This window comes from Astatotilapia calliptera, chromosome 17, assembly GCF_964374335.1.
Source record: "Astatotilapia calliptera chromosome 17, fAstCal68.1, whole genome shotgun sequence".
NCBI lineage: Eukaryota > Metazoa > Chordata > Actinopteri > Cichliformes > Cichlidae > Astatotilapia > Astatotilapia calliptera.
Genome location: NC_137438.1, coordinates 14,929,979 through 14,947,661, shown reverse-complemented (window position 1 = coordinate 14,947,661; position 17,683 = coordinate 14,929,979). Strand labels below are relative to the sequence as shown.

At 46.3% G+C, this 17,683-nt stretch overlaps 1 protein-coding gene and 2 long non-coding RNA genes across 3 annotated transcripts; all 3 read right to left on the bottom strand.

Moving 5' to 3' along the window:
* Nucleotides 1–530: 530 nt before the first annotated feature.
* Nucleotides 531–4,567, bottom strand: LOC145421356 (uncharacterized). The gene is made up of 5 exons (XM_080291590.1): nt 4,460–4,567; nt 4,142–4,246; nt 3,871–4,038; nt 3,634–3,750; nt 531–3,434 (listed from the first exon to the last, which is right to left on the bottom strand). The coding sequence occupies exons 1-5, from the start codon at nt 4,506–4,508 to the stop codon at nt 886–888; spliced, it is 2,988 nt and encodes a 995-aa protein (XP_080147716.1). The 5' UTR covers nt 4,509–4,567; the 3' UTR covers nt 531–885.
* Nucleotides 4,568–7,091: 2,524 nt separating this feature from the next.
* LOC145421360 (uncharacterized) lies at nt 7,092–7,548 on the bottom strand. The gene is made up of 2 exons (XR_013902693.1): nt 7,325–7,548; nt 7,092–7,242 (listed from the first exon to the last, which is right to left on the bottom strand). It is a non-coding gene; the product is annotated as an uncharacterized LOC145421360 (long non-coding RNA).
* Nucleotides 7,549–11,823: 4,275 nt separating this feature from the next.
* LOC145421361 (uncharacterized) lies at nt 11,824–12,310 on the bottom strand. The gene is made up of 2 exons (XR_013902694.1): nt 12,057–12,310; nt 11,824–11,974 (listed from the first exon to the last, which is right to left on the bottom strand). It is a non-coding gene; the product is annotated as an uncharacterized LOC145421361 (long non-coding RNA).
* Nucleotides 12,311–17,683: the final 5,373 nt, after the last annotated feature.

Genomic DNA, 17,683 nt, shown 5'->3' with positions numbered 1-17,683 from the left:
CCTGATAAGCAGAGCTGGTTTTCGTCAGTTATATCGTTATCGCAAATTTTCAAATGTATATCGTGATAAATATTTTTGGTCATATCACCCTGCTCTAGTGTGACGCGAACTTGTGGACAGGTAATGAAAGCAAAATAATTGGAGAGATACTCCCGCTGCGTTTTACTGTCTAGCATAAGTGATCTCCTGCTTTTATTTACAGAGTACAGAGCTGCTGCTTTGCCGAGTGGATTTCTGGCTGCGGGCCGAGGACCCGATACAGCGGTGTATTTTAATTTGTTTTAACCTGGTGTAATCTGACATATTGTGGCGGCTGCGGCTGTCAATTTTGTTTGGGTTTTATTTTTAAAATTAAACCCATTTTAACCGACTGGTATACATGTGTGACCCGTGGGTCACACAGCAGATTTAGGAAATGGCCTTGAAACACTTCATTGTATCTTGATCACAAGTAATATACAGCAGATTAAGTAGAGAGAGAAATTTAGAAAATCAAAGGGACAAAGGGAAACAAATAAACAATAAATAAATATAATTGTGCTTCTTTCTTTTATTTACAAAGCATGCTTTGCTATTATTACAAGGACTCCTTTGTTTCACCCACTTGGTATAAACTAAAATCCAGACATATACATACATGGAAAACAATATGCATATAACACATATTTAAAATAAATATTATAAATAATATTAAGTATTGAACTGACACAATTGACTATGCCAACAAACAAAGAAGTCTTGCATACTTATTCCAAGTCTGCTTCAACAATACTCTATTACCTTTTTTCATGGACTTCAGTTTAACAGTGATTTCTAAACAACTCAAATCTCGAAAAGGTTTGTGACATCATATGTTTTTTTGTTTGTTTTTGTGTTATTCAGACTTCAATGAAAGGTAAAGAGAAGGAGTCCAAGCAGCAGATGGATCATTCCCAGTCTGATGGAACAAGCATCACTTTTGGTTGTGGAGGCAGTAGTTGTACTTGATCCTGCAGTTGAAGTTGTAGTTGGGGTAGTGGTTGTAATTTCAGTGGTTGTAGTTGGGGTAGTGGTTGTGGTAGTTGAGGCAGTGGGTGTAGTTGGAGTGGTGGTTGTAGTTGGTGTAGTGGTTGTAGTTGTAGCCGTGGTTGTAGTTGGTGTAGTGGTTGTAGTTGTAGCCGTGGTTGTAGTTGTAGTTGGTGTAGTGGTTGTAGTTGTGGCCGTGGTTGTAGTTGGGGTGACGGTTGTAGTTGTGGTGGTTGTTTTTGAGGCGGATGTTGTAGTTGGGGTACTGGATGTAGCTGTAGTTGGGGCGGTGGTTATAGTTGGGGTAGTGGATGGAGTTGTAGTGATAGTAGTCGGGGTGGTGGTTGTAGTTGTAGCCGTGGTTGTAGTTGGGGTGGTGGTTGTAGTTGGTGTAGTGGTTGTAGTTGCAATGGTAGTTGTTGTTGAGGCGGAGGTTGTAGTTGGGATGCTTGTTGTTGAGCTGGTTGTTGTAGTTGGGATACTGGATGTAGCTGTAGTTGGGGCGGTGGTTGTAGTTGTACTGGTTGTAGTTGGGACTGTGGTTGTAGTTGTAATGGTTGTCGTTGGAGCGGTGGTTGTAGTTGTAGTGGTTGTCGTTGGAGCGGTGATTGTAGTTGTGGTGGTTGTTGTTGGGTTGATGGTTGTCGCTGGGGTGGTGGTTGTCGTAGCACTAGTTGTAGTTGGGGTGGTGGTTGTAGTTGCAGCGGTGGTTGTGGTTGTGGTTGTACTTGCGGCGGTGGTTGTAGTTGGGGTGGTGGTTGTGGTTGTTGTTGCGGCGGTGGTTGTAGTTGGGACGCTGGTTGTAGTTGGGGTGGTGGTTGTAGTTGCAGCGGTGGTTGTGGTTGTAGTTGCAGCGGTGGTTGTAGTTGGCACAGTGGTTGTAGTTGTGGTTGCGGCGGTCGTTGTAGTTGGGGTGGTGGTTGTGGTTGTAGTTGCAGCGGTGGTTGTAGTTGGCACGGTGGTTGTAGTTGTTGTTGGGGTGGTTGTTGTAGTTGCGGTGGTGGTTGTAGTTGTAGCTGGGACGGTGGTTGTTTTCGCGGCGGTGGTTGTAGTTGCGACGGTGGTTGTTGTTGGGGTGGTGGTTGTAGTTGCGGCAGTGGTTGTGGTTGTAGTTGCGGCGGCTGTTGTAATTGGGGCGGTGGTTGTAGCTGGGGTGGTGGTTGTAGTTGTGGATGTGGTTGTAGTTGGGACAGTGGTTGTGGTTGCGGCGGAGGATGTAGTTGTAGCTGGGACGGTGGTTGTTGTTACAGCGGTGGTTGTAGTTGTGGCGGTTGTTGTAGTTGGGGCGGTGGTTGTGGTTGCGGCGGTGGTTGTAGTTGTAGCTGGGATCGTGGTTGTGGTTGCAGCGGTGGTTGTAGTTGCGGCAGTTGTTGTAGTTGGCGCGGTGGTTGTAGTTGTCGTTGGGGTGGTTATTGTAGTTGCGGTAGTGGTTGTAGTTGTAGCTGGGATGGTGGTTGCAGCGGTGGTGGTGGTTGCGGCGGTGGTAGTAGTTGGGGTGGTGGTTGTAGTTGGGGTGGTTGTTGTAGTTGCGGCAGTTGTGGCAGTTTCCGCGGTGGTTGTAGTTGGGACGGTGGTTGTAGTTGTGGCAATTGTTGTAGCTGTAGCTGGGACGGTGGTTTTGGTTGCAGCAGTGGTTGTTATTTCGGCGGTGGTTGTAGTTGCGGCGGTTGTTGTAGTTGGGTTATTGGTGGTGGTTGTTGTTGGGGTGGTGCTTGTAGTTGCGGCAGTGGTTGTAGTTGGGACATTGGTTGTGGTTGCGGCGGTGGATGTAGTTGTGGCTGGGACGGTGGTTGTTGTTACAGCGGTGGTTGTAGTTGCGGCGGCTTTTGTAGTTGGGGCGGTGGTTGTAGCTGTTGGTGTGGTGGTGGGTGTAGTTGCGGTGGTTGTAGTTGCGGTGGTAGTAGTTGCGGTGGTTGTAGTTGCGGCGGTGGTTGTAGTTGGGATGGTGGTTGTGGTTGTAGTTGTAGCTGAGATGGTGGTTGTGGTTGCAGCGGTGGTTGTAGTTGCGGCGGTTGTTGTAGTTGGGTCATTGGTGATGGTTGTTGTTGGGGTGGTGGTTGTAGTTGCGGCAGTGGTTGTAGTTGGGGTAGTGGTTGTGGTTGCGGCGGTGGATGTAGTTGTAGCTGGGACGGTGGTTGTTGTTACAGCGGTGGTTGTAGTTGCGGCGGTGGTTGTGCTTGTAGTTGGGGTGGTGGTTGTTGTTGGGGTGGTGGTTGTAGTTGTAGTTGGGGTGGTGGTTGTAGTTGTAGCTGGGGTGGTCGTTGTAGTTGTAGTTGGGGCAGCAGTTGTAGTTGGTGCTGCAGAACAGGCAACACCTGATACTGTACCAACGCTCTGCATGAAAGGTAGAGAACCCAGCATTGAAGCAGCTGCACACAGGTTTGCAGATGCGCAGCCGTAACCTGGATACGTGCCGGTGCTGCTTTTGACTGCAGATGAAAAAGAAGAATTTCAGGATATGTTTTAAATTGGCTACTTTCCAGGAAGCTTAATATATTTCATGCAAAAAACAACTTAACAGCTTTTTAAAATTTTCCGCTCATTTATATGTCAGAAGTATCACAAAAGAATTTGAAATCATCTTTGATTGAAAACCGATGACACAACTGATACAACATAAAGACTTACTCGTTGATTGGAAGCATTGGTTCTCCACTCCCTGACACTGTAATGTGGAGGAGCACTGACCAGTGGAAGGGTCACAAAAGTTGCATACTCCACCATTATTTGACTGAGAAGCAGGATCTGAAACAGAAAAGAAGGCCATTTCATTTCAGAACAGAGACTCTTACAACATCAGATTATTGTTTTTATTTCTTTATATTATTCTTTTGTCATCAATGAGCAATGTAGTATTTAACTTACTTGGCAGAGTTACTGAGTTGCAGTTATCTGTGTTGCAGCATTGAGCAGAAGCCAGAGCACTTTGAAAACCCAGGTCGACTGAAAATGTCTGAGAGGTTACGGCTGGACACAGGAAGGAAGATGCACATGCCTTGTAGATTTGTGTGACCGGAGTTCCAGATGAAGTAGCTACAAAGGCAAAGTCCAGTTTGTTAATGTTGATGGAACACAAATAGCTTCACAGTGGATGTAATTTAGTGAAAATATTAAATATTATATGAGAAAACATTACCTAGAATGGTAGCTGTAACACACATTGGTTCCGATGAGGAGCATGTAAGTAGTGCTGTGCTTGAACATGCTGAATTTGTGCAGGTTTGGCACTGGAGGGCTCCAGCTGCAATCAGGAGAGGAATACAGAAATGATCATCACAATTTAAATATATAGCAAATAGGAGATGTTTTGAAAGTTCATATTGGGTTACAGCAGGTTACAGTTGAGTCAATACTACTCACTAACTTTGGAAAAAAATTACAATGTAAGATAAAAAAAGATTTAAAGCTTTAAATTAGACTCCCTTCTACCTGCAGGTGAAATGAGTGTAGTTACCTGTGGTGGAGAGTGCCCAGAGAAGAAACAGAGAAAACAGCAGCTTCATTGTGATGAACAGGTCAGTTCTGCAGATTAGTTTCCCTGGACTGTGATACTAAAGCTGAGGAGCAGCACTGCACTTTATATACTGAACAGGTGACATCAGGTTTGGGTGTGTTTACATTTTTACAGCATGATCATTCATACAGTCAAGTCTTCTTTCGTCAAATCATGATGTCAAAGCATCTTACCACGCCTTTCTTCTTCAATTAAACAACAAGTATTCATGCATCAAAACAAGCTCAGAAATTTTCTTTTACGTTGTTAACTTTTCATTAAATAAGAATGACTTCATGTCCTGTTTCATGAGTCATAATTGACACAACTTAGATTTTTGGTAAATGGTAAATGGACTTCTTGCACAATGGTCCATCATTTATCGCAGGAGTTACGTTTTGGAAACAGCCTGCGACAGATTAAATCTGCAAAGTAGCCAGCTTTATTTTTTAAAAATATTATAGATGTTTTAAGGCTGTAAAACCCCTCATTACACACTTTATACACTGAGTTTTTTTGAGTTTATTATATTATTTATCATTTCTAGTCTTTGGTTTCTTTGTTAGAGTTCTGTCTTGTGGTTTATGTCTCTGTGTAATCCTTAGTTGCTGTCTCCCCTGTCTGCTATATCCCCGTGTCCAGTCAGTGTCTGCCCTGGTCCCACGTCTCTGTTCCCTCTGTTGTAGTGCCTGCCTGTGAGTCTGTCGCTGTGTCCCAAAACGTCGGTTGCATCCTCCGGAGGCCGCATTTGAAGGCCAATTACGTCACAGTCAGGCGACGAAGGCTGCACAGTCAGGCGACGAAGGCTGTCCCAAATCGTCGACTCTTTCAAATGCGGCCAACAAATGCATCCTTCATTTCCCCGAATTTGAAGGATGGGTCGGGTGTGTCCTTCGTGGCCCACCATATCCCAGAATTCATAGCGCGGCCCAGCAAAATTTCAGCTGCCAACAATGGCGGCCGCTGCTAAGTTTTAAAATTAGTCTTATTACTCTTTCTGGGTCACAAAATAAACTTAAAACATATTTTCAGGCGAGATGTAGCTGTGTAAATCTCAAATATCGGCTTGGTTTATCAAGACATCGCATATTTGCAAAAGTGCGCCGACGTTTTCGGAGACGTCTGTTACCCACCGATAGCAAGCCGGGGGGTGCAGTGGTCACTCGAGCCGGCAAGACAGAGGTGGGACCAAGTCATTGTTTTGCAAGTCTCAAGTAAGTCTCAAGTCTTTATCCTCAAGTCTCAAGTCAAGTCTCAAGTAATGTCAGGCAAGTCAGAGTCGAGTCTCAAGTCACTGGTGTAAAAGTCCGAGTAAAGTCACAAGTCTGAAATTTTGAATTTCAAGTCCTTTCGAGTCTTTAAAAAAAAAAAAAAACGAAAAAAGAATGTTGCAGTTATATGCTAAATGTAAATATTAGACCATGTAATTTTTAAATCTGTGTTTTTCTCAACACATGACAAAATAGTGAACTTAGAAAATATACACGAATTGTGAAATTGCACCTCTTTAAAATGCAGCTCAATTAAACCTAGCTCCAAGAATAATTTTCACCGACAGTTCTGAGATAATCTGCATGTTATTCTTGGATGCGGTTGTAGGACCGGCTTTAAAATCGCATGACAAAAATATCATACATATTAAAAAAAACTGCATCACCAACGTAGCCTGGACAACATTTGCTAGTTAGATGAAGTCAGCTATCTCATCGTAGCATATTTATATGCATATTTATAATCATACGGTTCTTGGAGTGAGTGCATACACTCATGAAGTTTAGTAACTTCAGGTCACTGCAACAAGCCCAGGTACAGTTTACCGATGGATGGGTACAGGACCTTGAAATGCACCGTGTAGAACGAAAGACCATCGTACCTATCATAAGTTTACCAGTCTCACAAATTGTCTTCATAAATACACATTCGTTAACCGTTTATTAATAGGACCTTTGAGCTCAAGGGTAATTAATTAGTAGTGGAAATAATTTCTGGTACGCATCACAGAAATGTAGCAGTGACAATAATATTGTATGCTGTAATCGTACTGGGCAATTAGTGATACAAAAAACCTGTTTTATCCTGTGAATAAAAGTACATGTTTTTGTCAATGTACCATAATAACAGAGGCGAAACGCAATATTGAGTCAGGACAATTCACTATTTATGCACAATAAACAAAGGAGCATAGCGCGACAATTTCTGTTCAGCGCCAGACTTGCTTGTAACCTATATCACCAATTATGTTAAGAAAAATGACGCATTAACTACAACAGCAGACTGACCTTCGTGGAAATGCTTGGAGCAGACTAACCTGTGAGCTGGAGGGTTCTGGGACGTTATATTTGCTCTTTGAATGGCTGCAATCCAGGCCATCCGTCGCGTCTTTGTTACTTCGGAAACATGGCTTGAACAATTTCTCTTCAACGACGTAATCCGATAACAACCGATCTCTTTACCCGTCGGCTTCCCGTGGCTGTCATGCGACCGGCTATTGCAGTTAATAATACAACTGCTTCTTGACATTTTTGTGTTTCTTTTTATCGCTGTGTGACTGATTGTTACGGGAGTGATGAGTAAGAGAACCCAGACGCGGATCGCTCGTTAAGATTGAACAGTGTCTTTATTTACAGTGAAGCAAATCCAAAGTAATCCATAGTGCTAAGTCCCTTCCGTGCTCCCCTCGTGTGTCCATACGACTTTCGTAAACAGTGACGTCTCTCCTCTCGTATCTCCGTCTCACTCGTAGCCTGGAAAAAAGGCAAACAGATGCGGTTAGCCTCCCTCCGCTATCAAACGTTTGTCTAACACTCGCTGAATTCGAGTCACTACCCGGCTTGGTGGAATACTCCAGCGCTGTCTGTCACTCAGCCACACCATTAAATAGTTCTGTCACAATGGTGGATGATTGGCAGCAGCTGGCGAGGAATCAGTTGCAGGTGGGACCACTCAGAGTGGCGGAACTTCCGGGTCGGACATCTCCCGTTGCTACGCAACCGCGTAACAACTACAACGGAGACAAAAACAGAGCGGGAGAACAAACACACACACACACACACACAGGTCGCCGGTCGGGGCACCGTCGAACCTGACAGTACCCCCCCTCTAATGGGTACCCCTGAATGGCGACCCAGCAAACTTATCAGGGTGCCTGCGGCGGAAGTCTCTCACCATGGCAGCATCGAGAACCGCGGACCGCGGCACCCAAGAACGCTCTTCCGGACCGTACCCCTCCCAGTCCACCAAAAACTGAAAGCCCCTACCGCGGCGCCGGGCATCCAATATCCGCGATACGGAATACGGCGGCGAGCCGTCGATAATCCGGGCGGGTGGCGGGGGCCCGGAGGGCGGGCACAAAGGGCTGGTCCGGACAGGCCTCACCTGGGACACATGAAAGACATTGTGAATTCTCATGGAACGGGGAAGAGAGAAACGTACCTGTTGCCCGACCTGGTATGCAGGGGCCGGAGCACGGCGGCGATCCGCAAGTCTCTTGTTCTGCTCAGCGGTCCTCAAGAGGGCGGTCCGGGTGGCGTGCCATGCCCGCCGGCAGCGCCGCAGGTGGTGCTGGACTGAAGGAACCGACAATTCCCCCTCCGACACAGAGAGAAGCGGGGGCTGATACCCCAGGGAGGCCTCAAATGGGGAAACCCCAGTAGCTGCCGACGTGCTAGCATTATGGGCATATTCGACCCACGCCAGTTGATCGCTCCATGATGACTGGTTCGAAGAGACCACACAACGCAGCATCGCTTCGAGCTCTTGATTAGCCCGTTCCGCTTGCCCGTTGGTTTGAGGGTGGAAGCCGGACGACAAGCTGGCCTGGGCCCCCAGTTCCTTACAAAACTCCTTCCACACTCGCGACATGAATTGGGGACCCCGATCGGACACGATATCTTTGGGAACCCCATAGAGACGGAACACCTGCTGCGTGAGAATCTTGGCAGTATCCAGGGCCGAAGGGAGTTTCGGCAGAGCAACGAAATGAACAGCCTTTGAGAAGCGATCGATCACGGTCAAGATGACTGTGTGACCCGAGGAGGGGGGAAGACCGGTAACAAAGTCCAGTGCAATATGAGACCACGGGCGGCTGGGCACAGGCAATGGACGAAGGAGGCCAGCAGGGGGTGAACAGGAGACCTTGTTTCGGGCACAAACGGGGCAAGCGGCCACATACTCCCGAGCGTCCTTCCCTAGAGTCGGCCACCAAAACAAACGTTGCAGAAAGGCGATAGTGCGGTTTTTACCCGGGTGGCAGGCAAACTTGGCCGTATGGACCCAGTGAAGGACCTTACTTCGGACCGCCGTGGGAACAAACATCCTCCCATCGGGCCCAGTGCCCGGATCAGGTTCTGACCGCTGGGCAGCCTTAATAACCCGCTCTATGTCCCAGGTCAGAGCCCCCACGAAGCACGAGGATGGCAGAATGGGTCTCTCCTTCTCGTCTGGGTCGAGATCCGGGGAAAATTGGCGCGATAAAGCATCTGCTTTAAGATTGCGGGAGCCAGGTCTGTAAGAGATGGTCAAGTTAAACCGAGTGAAAAACAGAGCCCACCTGGCCTGCCGGGCATTCAGTCTTTTGGCCGCTTGGAGGTAGGTCAAGTTCTTGTGGTCTGTCCAGATAACCACCGGATGCTCGCTGCCTTCGAGCCAATGTCGCCACTCTTCAAGCGCCAACTTAATGGCGAGGAGCTCCCGGTCTCCATAAGCGACGTGAGAAAAAGGCACATGGGTGTAATTTTGCATTCACTCGTTGGGATAGTATTGCCCCCACACCTGCGTCTGAAGCATCCACCTCCACAAAAAAAGGTTGACTGATGTCTGCCTGTACCAACACTGGAGCTGAGGAAAAGAGGTGCTTGAGTCTCACAAAAGCCCGTTCAGCGCCGGGAGACCACTGGAATGGCTGCTTAGGAGAGGTTAGGTTGGTGAGAGGCAGGGCGACCTGACTGAAATTGCGGATAAACCGTCGATAGAAGTTGGCAAATCCCAGAAACTTCTGCAGCTGCTTACGGTTCTTGGGTTCAGGCCATTCCACCACTGCCCTCACTTTGGCCGGATCTGCCCGCAGCCGTCCCTCCTCGATGATGAACCCCAAAAAGGAGACTGTCTGCACGTGAAACTCACACTTCTCTGCCTTTACAAACAGCCGGTTCTCCAACAGGCGCTGCAACACCATTCTCACGTGCTTGACATGGTCAGCCGGGTTCCGAGAAAACACAAGGATGTCGTCTAGATAAACGAAAACACAATGATTAATGAAGTCCCGTAAAACATCATTTATCATGGCTTGGAAGACCGCCGGAGCATTCGTGAGCCCGAAAGGCATCACCAAATATTCAAAGTGCCCACGATGCGTGTTGAACGCCGTCTTCCACTCATCCCCCTGCCGGATTCTCACCAGATGATAAGCACTGCGGAGGTCCAGTTTAGAAAAGATGGCAGCCCCCTGAAGGAGTTCAAAAGCAGAGGTGAGTAAAGGAAGCGGGTATTTGTTCTTAATGGTTATCTTGTTAAGACCTCGAAAGTCAATGCAGGGGCGGAGCGTTTTGTCTTTCTTCTCAACGAAGAAGAAACCTGCCGCGAGAGGAGAGGTGGACTGCCGGATTATCCCGGCCGCCAGCGAGTCGGTGATGTAGCCCTCCATTACCTCTCGCTCTGATTTCGAAATACTGTATAGACGGCTTGTGGGCAAGGGAGCGCCGGGTAGCAAGTCTATCCCACAATCGTACGGACGATGGGGGGGAAGAGACTGGGCCTTTTCTTTACTGAACACCTGGGCTAGGTCGTGATATTCAGCTGGAACTGCAGTCAAATCGGGAGGAGCGTCAGGTGAAGATGGGCTAGTGGACGTCTGGCTAACTGTAGCAGAACGTAAACACTGTTCATGACACTTAGGACTCCACCCAGTTATCCTGCTGTTCTCCCAATCGATCTGCGGGTTATGGCGTTCGAGCCAGGGGTAGCCCAAAACTAGCGGAGTGTGAGGAGCCTTGAACAGAAACAGGCTGATTTGTTCAACATGGTTTCCGGAAAGAGAAAGAGTCAAATCAGTAGTGCGATGTGTTATACTGGCCAAGGGGGCACCATTCAGCGCCGCCACCTGGAGGACCTCAGGTAAGGGTTCAACAGGTATGCCCAACGTCTGGGCCAGGGCTTCGTCAATAAAACTTTGTTCGGCCCCCGAATCGATTAAAGCACTACATGGGTGAATACAGGACTGGAAAATCAATTTGGCAGGACAGCTGAGGTGGGGCAAGATGTTTGCGGTAACGCCCGTCAGTATGCCCACGGCTACTGACGAACAGCGTCTTTTCCCGACTCTGGGCATTTATCAGAAAAGTGTCCTCTCTTTCCGCAAGTGAAACACTCACCCCCCTGAGGTCTTCTCCGTCGGGCCACAGACCTAAAGCTGGCTCGACCGATCTGCATGGGCTGCTCCTCCTCCAACGGCTGTTCCTCCCACTCCCGTCTCCACTCGAGAGAGGGCCCTGCCGAGGTTTTGCTGCCGCCCGCTGGTCGCCGTCCAAACTCACGCCTATGCTCATCCAACTGAATGCACACATTCACCAAAGCACTGAGCGACTTAGGCAGTTCTCTTGAGGCCAACTCACGTTTTAGATTTTCGTTCAGGCCGTTTATGAAAGCCCCTCGTAGTGCATTTTCTTGCCAGCCGGTCTCCTCGGCCAAAATCCAGAAGTCAATCGAGAAGTCCGCTACACTCCTCCATCCTTGTTTCAGGGAAAACATGCGATGTGCTGCGCTGTCGGCGCTGGAGCCTTTGTCAAAAACACAACGAAATTTGCACAAAAAATCTTCATAAGAGATAGCAGGTTGCATGCTTACCACGGCCTGGGCCCATTGTAAAGCGCGTCCAGTCATTGATTCCACCATTAACCCCACCTTGGCTCCATCTGAGAAATAAGACCGAGGCTGTTCTCTAAAAATGAACGAACATTGTGTTAAGAACCCGCGGCTCTTATCCAGATCCCCACTAAACTTCTCAGGGGCCGGCAGCGGGTGCTCGCGCTGCAGTGTGGGAGGGGAAGGAGGCAGAGGAGAAGCCGCGGCTGTGCTGAGAGACGGCCCGGGCGACGGAGCATCAGCTGCAGCCCCAGGGGGAGTTAGCAAAATCCCTTTTAATTCAGCAACCAGCTGCCGTAACACAGTTTGTTCTTCAACAACATGTTTCATCATTTTTTCATGGCGTTCCAACATTTCACCTTGAATCGAGAGTTCTCGCAGAACCGGAGCGGCATCCGCTGGGTCCATGTAAGTGGCTGGAGTATTCTGTTACGGGAGTGATGAGTAAGAGAACCCAGACGCGGATCGCTCGTTAAGATTGAACAGTGTCTTTATTTACAGTGAAGCAAATCCAAAGTAATCCATAGTGCTAAGTCCCTTCCGTGCTCCCCTCGTGTGTCCATACGACTTTCGTAAACAGTGACGTCTCTCCTCTCGTATCTCCGTCTCACTCGTAGCCTGGAAAAAAGGCAAACAGATGCGGTTAGCCTCCCTCCGCTATCAAACGTTTGTCTAACACTCGCTGAATTCGAGTCACTACCCGGCTTGGTGGAATACTCCAGCGCTGTCTGTCACTCAGCCACACCATTAAATAGTTCTGTCACAATGGTGGATGATTGGCAGCAGCTGGCGAGGAATCAGTTGCAGGTGGGACCACTCAGAGTGGCGGAACTTCCGGGTCGGACATCTCCCGTTGCTACACAACCGCGTAACAACTACAACGGAGACAAAAACAGAGCGGGAGAACAAACACACACACACACACACACACACACACACACACACACACACACACACACAGGTCGCCGGTCGGGGCACCGTCGAACCTGACACTGATTTCAATTGAAAGCCTGCGTGCGCTAGTACCTCTTGCCACGAGTTCCCAGAATCCTTTGCGGTTTACGCCTGAATGACGTCACATTTTCAATCTCTATATAATATGCATGTTAAATTTTATATTTGGCGTGAAATATCAAGTCTTTTCAAGTAAACAGGTTCAAGTCCAATTCAAGTCCCAGGTCATTGGTGTAAAAGTCCAAGTCAAGTCACAAGTCTTTGAACATTTTTTCAAGTCAAGTCTAAAGTCATAAAATTAATGACTCGAGTCTGACTCGAGTCCAAGTCATGTGGCTCGAGTCCACACCTCTGCGGCAAGAACAGCGGACTCGCGACTTCATCGTTTTCAGATCCCCGCTCTTTTGCTACTCAGGTTAAACATGATATATAAGTCACTCGGATAACTTAAAAATGTAATTGTTTGCCTTTTTTTCGGTGTTTTATTTGTTCCTGAGTAAATCGGTTTGGCTGTGATTAAAGTTATAGTTTTTACACAGCTGAATAAACATCAAGCAGACAACTGATTATCAGAAGTGTGAAATCCTAGAGAATATACTCCGGTGTCCTGTTATAATTTAGATAGCAAGGAGCAGACAGCTAGGTTTATTAAACTCCACCGAAACAATCTGCAAATTTCATTAGAATTTAATAAACTATCATCTTCTCTTTATTTTTAGTTAGCACATACCTTAAACACTTAAAGCTGTAATTTAATGATAGTCATATAAAAGCAGGTGCATGCTGGTGCAATAAGCTGTACGTTTTACGTCCAATGGATGCATGATCTGACTAATCGCAAAAATAATCGGTGACCAGTCGACTATCAAAATAATAGTTTGTCGCAGCCCTACACAGTGGTTGTAGTTATAGTTGCGGTGATGGATGTTGATGCAGCTGTTGTTATTGTTAGAGTGAATTGTTAAATGTTGTCATTTTATGCTTGCCAAATCTGATGAAAGGAATTCCAGTGTCCTTCCCCCCAGTTTCTCAAGGTTCTGGGTGGGGGGGCTGTAATGTTTTATTACAGATACATCCTATCTGGAAGATCTGCTTCTTGTGATGTTGCTCCTGCTTTTATGACCCTTTGGTCAGCAGGAGGTAACACACACACATTCTTACACACACACACACACACACACACACACACACACACACACACACACACACACACACACATTTTTACAGAAGTTCACACATATACATGCAATGCCTTGTCTTAGAACCATGTGGGTGTTGCTTTGCTGTGATGTGTTTTGTGTGAACTGTCTCTCAATAAAAGGCAGTGAGAGGAGGCCGTCGTTGGGGTCATTTCCGTGGTGGACACAGACGAGGCCTCCCTTGCGCGACTAATTGATCGATCGACTGTCTTGTTTTCTTCATGATGAATAAGTCTCTAGAATTAGCGGGGCTTGTGGAAACACAGACCCAACATTTATTTGGTCCTTCGGAGCCGGAACCTAACACATCGCATCCACCGAGGAGAGGGAGAGGACGCCACCGCAACGTCTGGGACTATTGACGTAAAGCCCTGGTGTTTCACTTTGTCACCCGGCCGGACAGTTTGCGCCTGAACTCCACTCGGGATGGATGGCAATTGACGGGATCCAGAGACTCTTCCCATGAACGAAAACAACACGAACAGTGAGTACAGAAGGCCTTAGAGAGCGGCTGCGTGACCCTGCATTGAACGCAGGTACGGGAGCGCGCTAGCCGCATGAGAGACGCAGGCTTCTCCGCTGTGTGGGGCGTAGAGACAATTGGCCTATGTTGTGTGTGTGCGGGCCAGACGTGGTCTGCGTGAGTGTGGCTGATTGTTGTCTTGTAATGGAGAATAAACTGTGTAAGTCTGCCTTGAAAGAGGATGAAATACACTACAAAGCTTTTATTGGGCAGCACGTGGTGTGTGGATCGTTGACGAATGAAGTGAAATTGTGCTCTAAGCAGAAGTGAGTGCTAGCGTGTCTGATGTCACGGTGTGTGTGAAAAGGTATCCAGCTGGGGAAGATGTGATTCTGAAGGTCACCTGCCCAGTGGACAAAAAGAAATAAAATAGTTGTGTGGATGAATGATAACATGAAGAGTGTTTGGTGTTTCTCAGCCTGAAACAGCTGTAATGCTATTTTCTGTTTTGGAGAAAAACAGAGAGCGAGATGTGTGTTGTTTAAGCAGTGATGAGAATAATGCAAATGTGATGACAGAGGAACACAAAAACATACAGAAAATGCATTAACTATACTAACCCTACATGCATATATACATACAAGTTCAAGTTCAAGTTCAAGGTTCTTTATTTGTCACATGCATAGTTATACAAGTATAACACACAGTGAAATGTAGCCTGACACGCTCCTCGACATGTGCAAAAATTGGGGGGGGGGGGGTGTAGAGGAAGAACATTATATATATATATATATACAGACATATAGTATATACACTGGGTGAATGTGCAGTAGTAGCAGCAAGCAGGTGAATTTTGTACATTAATATGAATAGACATCTGACTATTTTACAGGATAGACAATATAAAAATATTTAAAATTAAAGGAATTGAAATGTACATTGTGCCTTGGTTTAGAGTGTCTGGAAGAGAGTCCTGTCTCAGTCAATTATAGATGATGTGAGAGGGCGGGTGTGTGTGTTTAGGGCACGGATGGCTTGGGGATAGAAGCTCCTCTTGAGTCTCTCTGTCCTTGCCCGGAAGATGCGGAACCTTCTACCAGATTGCAGAAGTTGGAACAGTTTGTTGCCTGGATAGGACGGGTCCTTCAGTATCTGCGCTGCTCTAGTCCGGCATCTCCTGGTGTAGGTGTCCTGAAGCGGGGGGAGAGCAATCCTGCAGCAGCGTTCTGCTGTACGGATCACTCTCTGGAGAGCTTTTTGGTCCTTCACACAGCTGTTCCCAAACCACGATGTCATGTTCTGTGTGAGGATGCTCTCCACAGCGCCTGTATAGAATGTACAATGATATTCATGAAGACCAGACAGCATCTTAAGCATGAGATTCTGTTTGCCATCTTGTCCAAGTCACTAGTAAGATGAAAGTGATACATAGACTAGTGGACTGAATATTATAGGAGGACAGATGGTTGCATCATAGAGGAGAAAACAGAATGCTGATGAGAGGTCTTAAATGAGTGAGCTGAGTGAGCTGATTGTGAGTTTCTGGTGTGTGAAGAAGTTTTAATGAGGCACACATTTAGTTACATGAGAATAAACTTATTATGTGCTAAGACAACAGGGTTATGCTGTATGTTGTGTGTGATTGGATGAATGTTTGAGATTAAACTGGCTGTTGATTTGTCTTTTGTTACTAAGTTGAGCCTGCCAATTGGGTTGGTACGATTTATCCCCCTGGCATGAAGAACACGTGTCATGACCAGTGTTGGGTAAGTTACTTTAAATTAGTAACTTAGTTACATTACTAGTTACTTATATCAAAAGTAACTCAGTTACTTCAAGTTACTCGTTACTTTCAGAGTAACTAGTTACTAGGGAAAGTAACTTTGGTTTTACTCAGAATTCTCTTCTTAATGTGTTGTTTCCGTAACTGGATACCCAGCAAGATTGACAGTCTTCTAGCTTGCTTACTTGCCACAAGTGCACTGTGCCACCTACCAATAGAAAGGAAAAAATAATGTGCACATTTCCACGAGAGAAATCCCACACCTGATTCTATCCTAGCCTGCTTTTTACATCCAACACAAAAACTGCAGTCGTGGTGCTTTCGATTGTACTCAGAACTCGGAAATTCTGCCTTCTGAATAGGAAGATGTAGGTAACACCAGACTGCAGATGAGCTGCTTACAGGGCTGGACTGGGACAAAAAAATTGTCCCGGGCATTTTGAGTAGAGACCGGCCCACCATTATAGGAAAAATCATAAAGTCTTTGAATGAAAATAAACACTGTTGTGACAGTGATGTACACTGTTCTGATGGTACATATGAATCAATCTATCAATTGTTTGTTGTAAGACTCAGATAATTATTTTTTTTAAAAGTGAGACATTTTAAATGAGAATAAGAAAGTATTTCCTTGTGCCCCCCTTTCCCTTTTAATGCCCTACATGGACCCCTGGCAACACTTTGCTAGACCCGCCCCTGCACAGTTACCAGCTCTCAGCTACTTAGAAAAGGATCCTGGTGTTATTTGTCTCTCAGAAACAGTTCATAACTTCCCTTCAAATCATTCATGTTAACTAAAAGGTAAACCTGTTTCTCCATCACAGCTCTGATGATTCAGTAAGGACATCTCCTGGTTTCATCTTCATGTTTCCCTCTCACCACATAACCAAACCGATATCATGACCAGCAGGTTTACAGCTGTGGCTCCAGCAAACATCAGCTGATACTAGAAATTAATAATAAATAAATTCTAACAACAGCTGATCGTGCTTAAACGTGCTGCTGTTGTTTACCGCGACATCCGCTGGTTTCCTCTTTCTGGTGCAAAGTGGGAGATAAATAAACAAGAGAGAAAAGCCAGTCAGCTGATCACTGATCAGTTTCATGATTGAAGTAGAAACAGGAGAGGGAGGGGGAGAGAATGAGAGAAGAAGAGGCAGCTGTGCAGCGTAAACACAGAATAACTCCAGCTTTGTGTCTTTTTCATTGTAGCTGAAGTCCGGGACAAACTGTTCCTTTTCACCTCAATACGAAACGCGTAATATTTTCTCTGAATACGAGACGATTCAGTTTTTTACGGGACGGTTGGCAACTCTGATAATTAACCTTATGAACAAAATAAAGTTCAACATCAGTAACATCATAGCACCCACCCAGCTGTATAGAAACTCCGTCATGCTAGCTAGCACGCAGTTTGAAAAAGTCAGCATAACGAAAATAAACTCCAACTAAACTTGGTTCATATCTGACCCAGATAGACTGCAGGTCATAACTTCTTACCTGAAGTTCAGTTCACCTGACACTCTCGGACCAGCGGCCGCTTCGGGTCTCTCCTCTTGCCTCCCTTTTCCTTCATCCACCTGCTGGCTTCCACCTGCTAATGTTACTGAATCTGTGGAAGCTCTCCGATAGCCACCACACGAAGTAATGAATAACGAGCCTATTTAAATCCCAGTAACGAGTAACGCGTTCCCGGTTTTGGCATAATAACTAGTTACCGTGCTCGTTACCACAATAACAACGTAGTTACTGTAACGCGTTACTTAATAACGCGTTAGTCCCAAAACTGGTCATGACTTAAACAAGACCTTTCTTTCCTTTGCTTTCCTTTATTTTCTTTCTTTCCTTTTATTTTGTTACTTTCATGGCGCACTGAAAGTTTCATTTGATGATCTCTGTTTGAGCAGATCTGTACGATTAGAACAGAA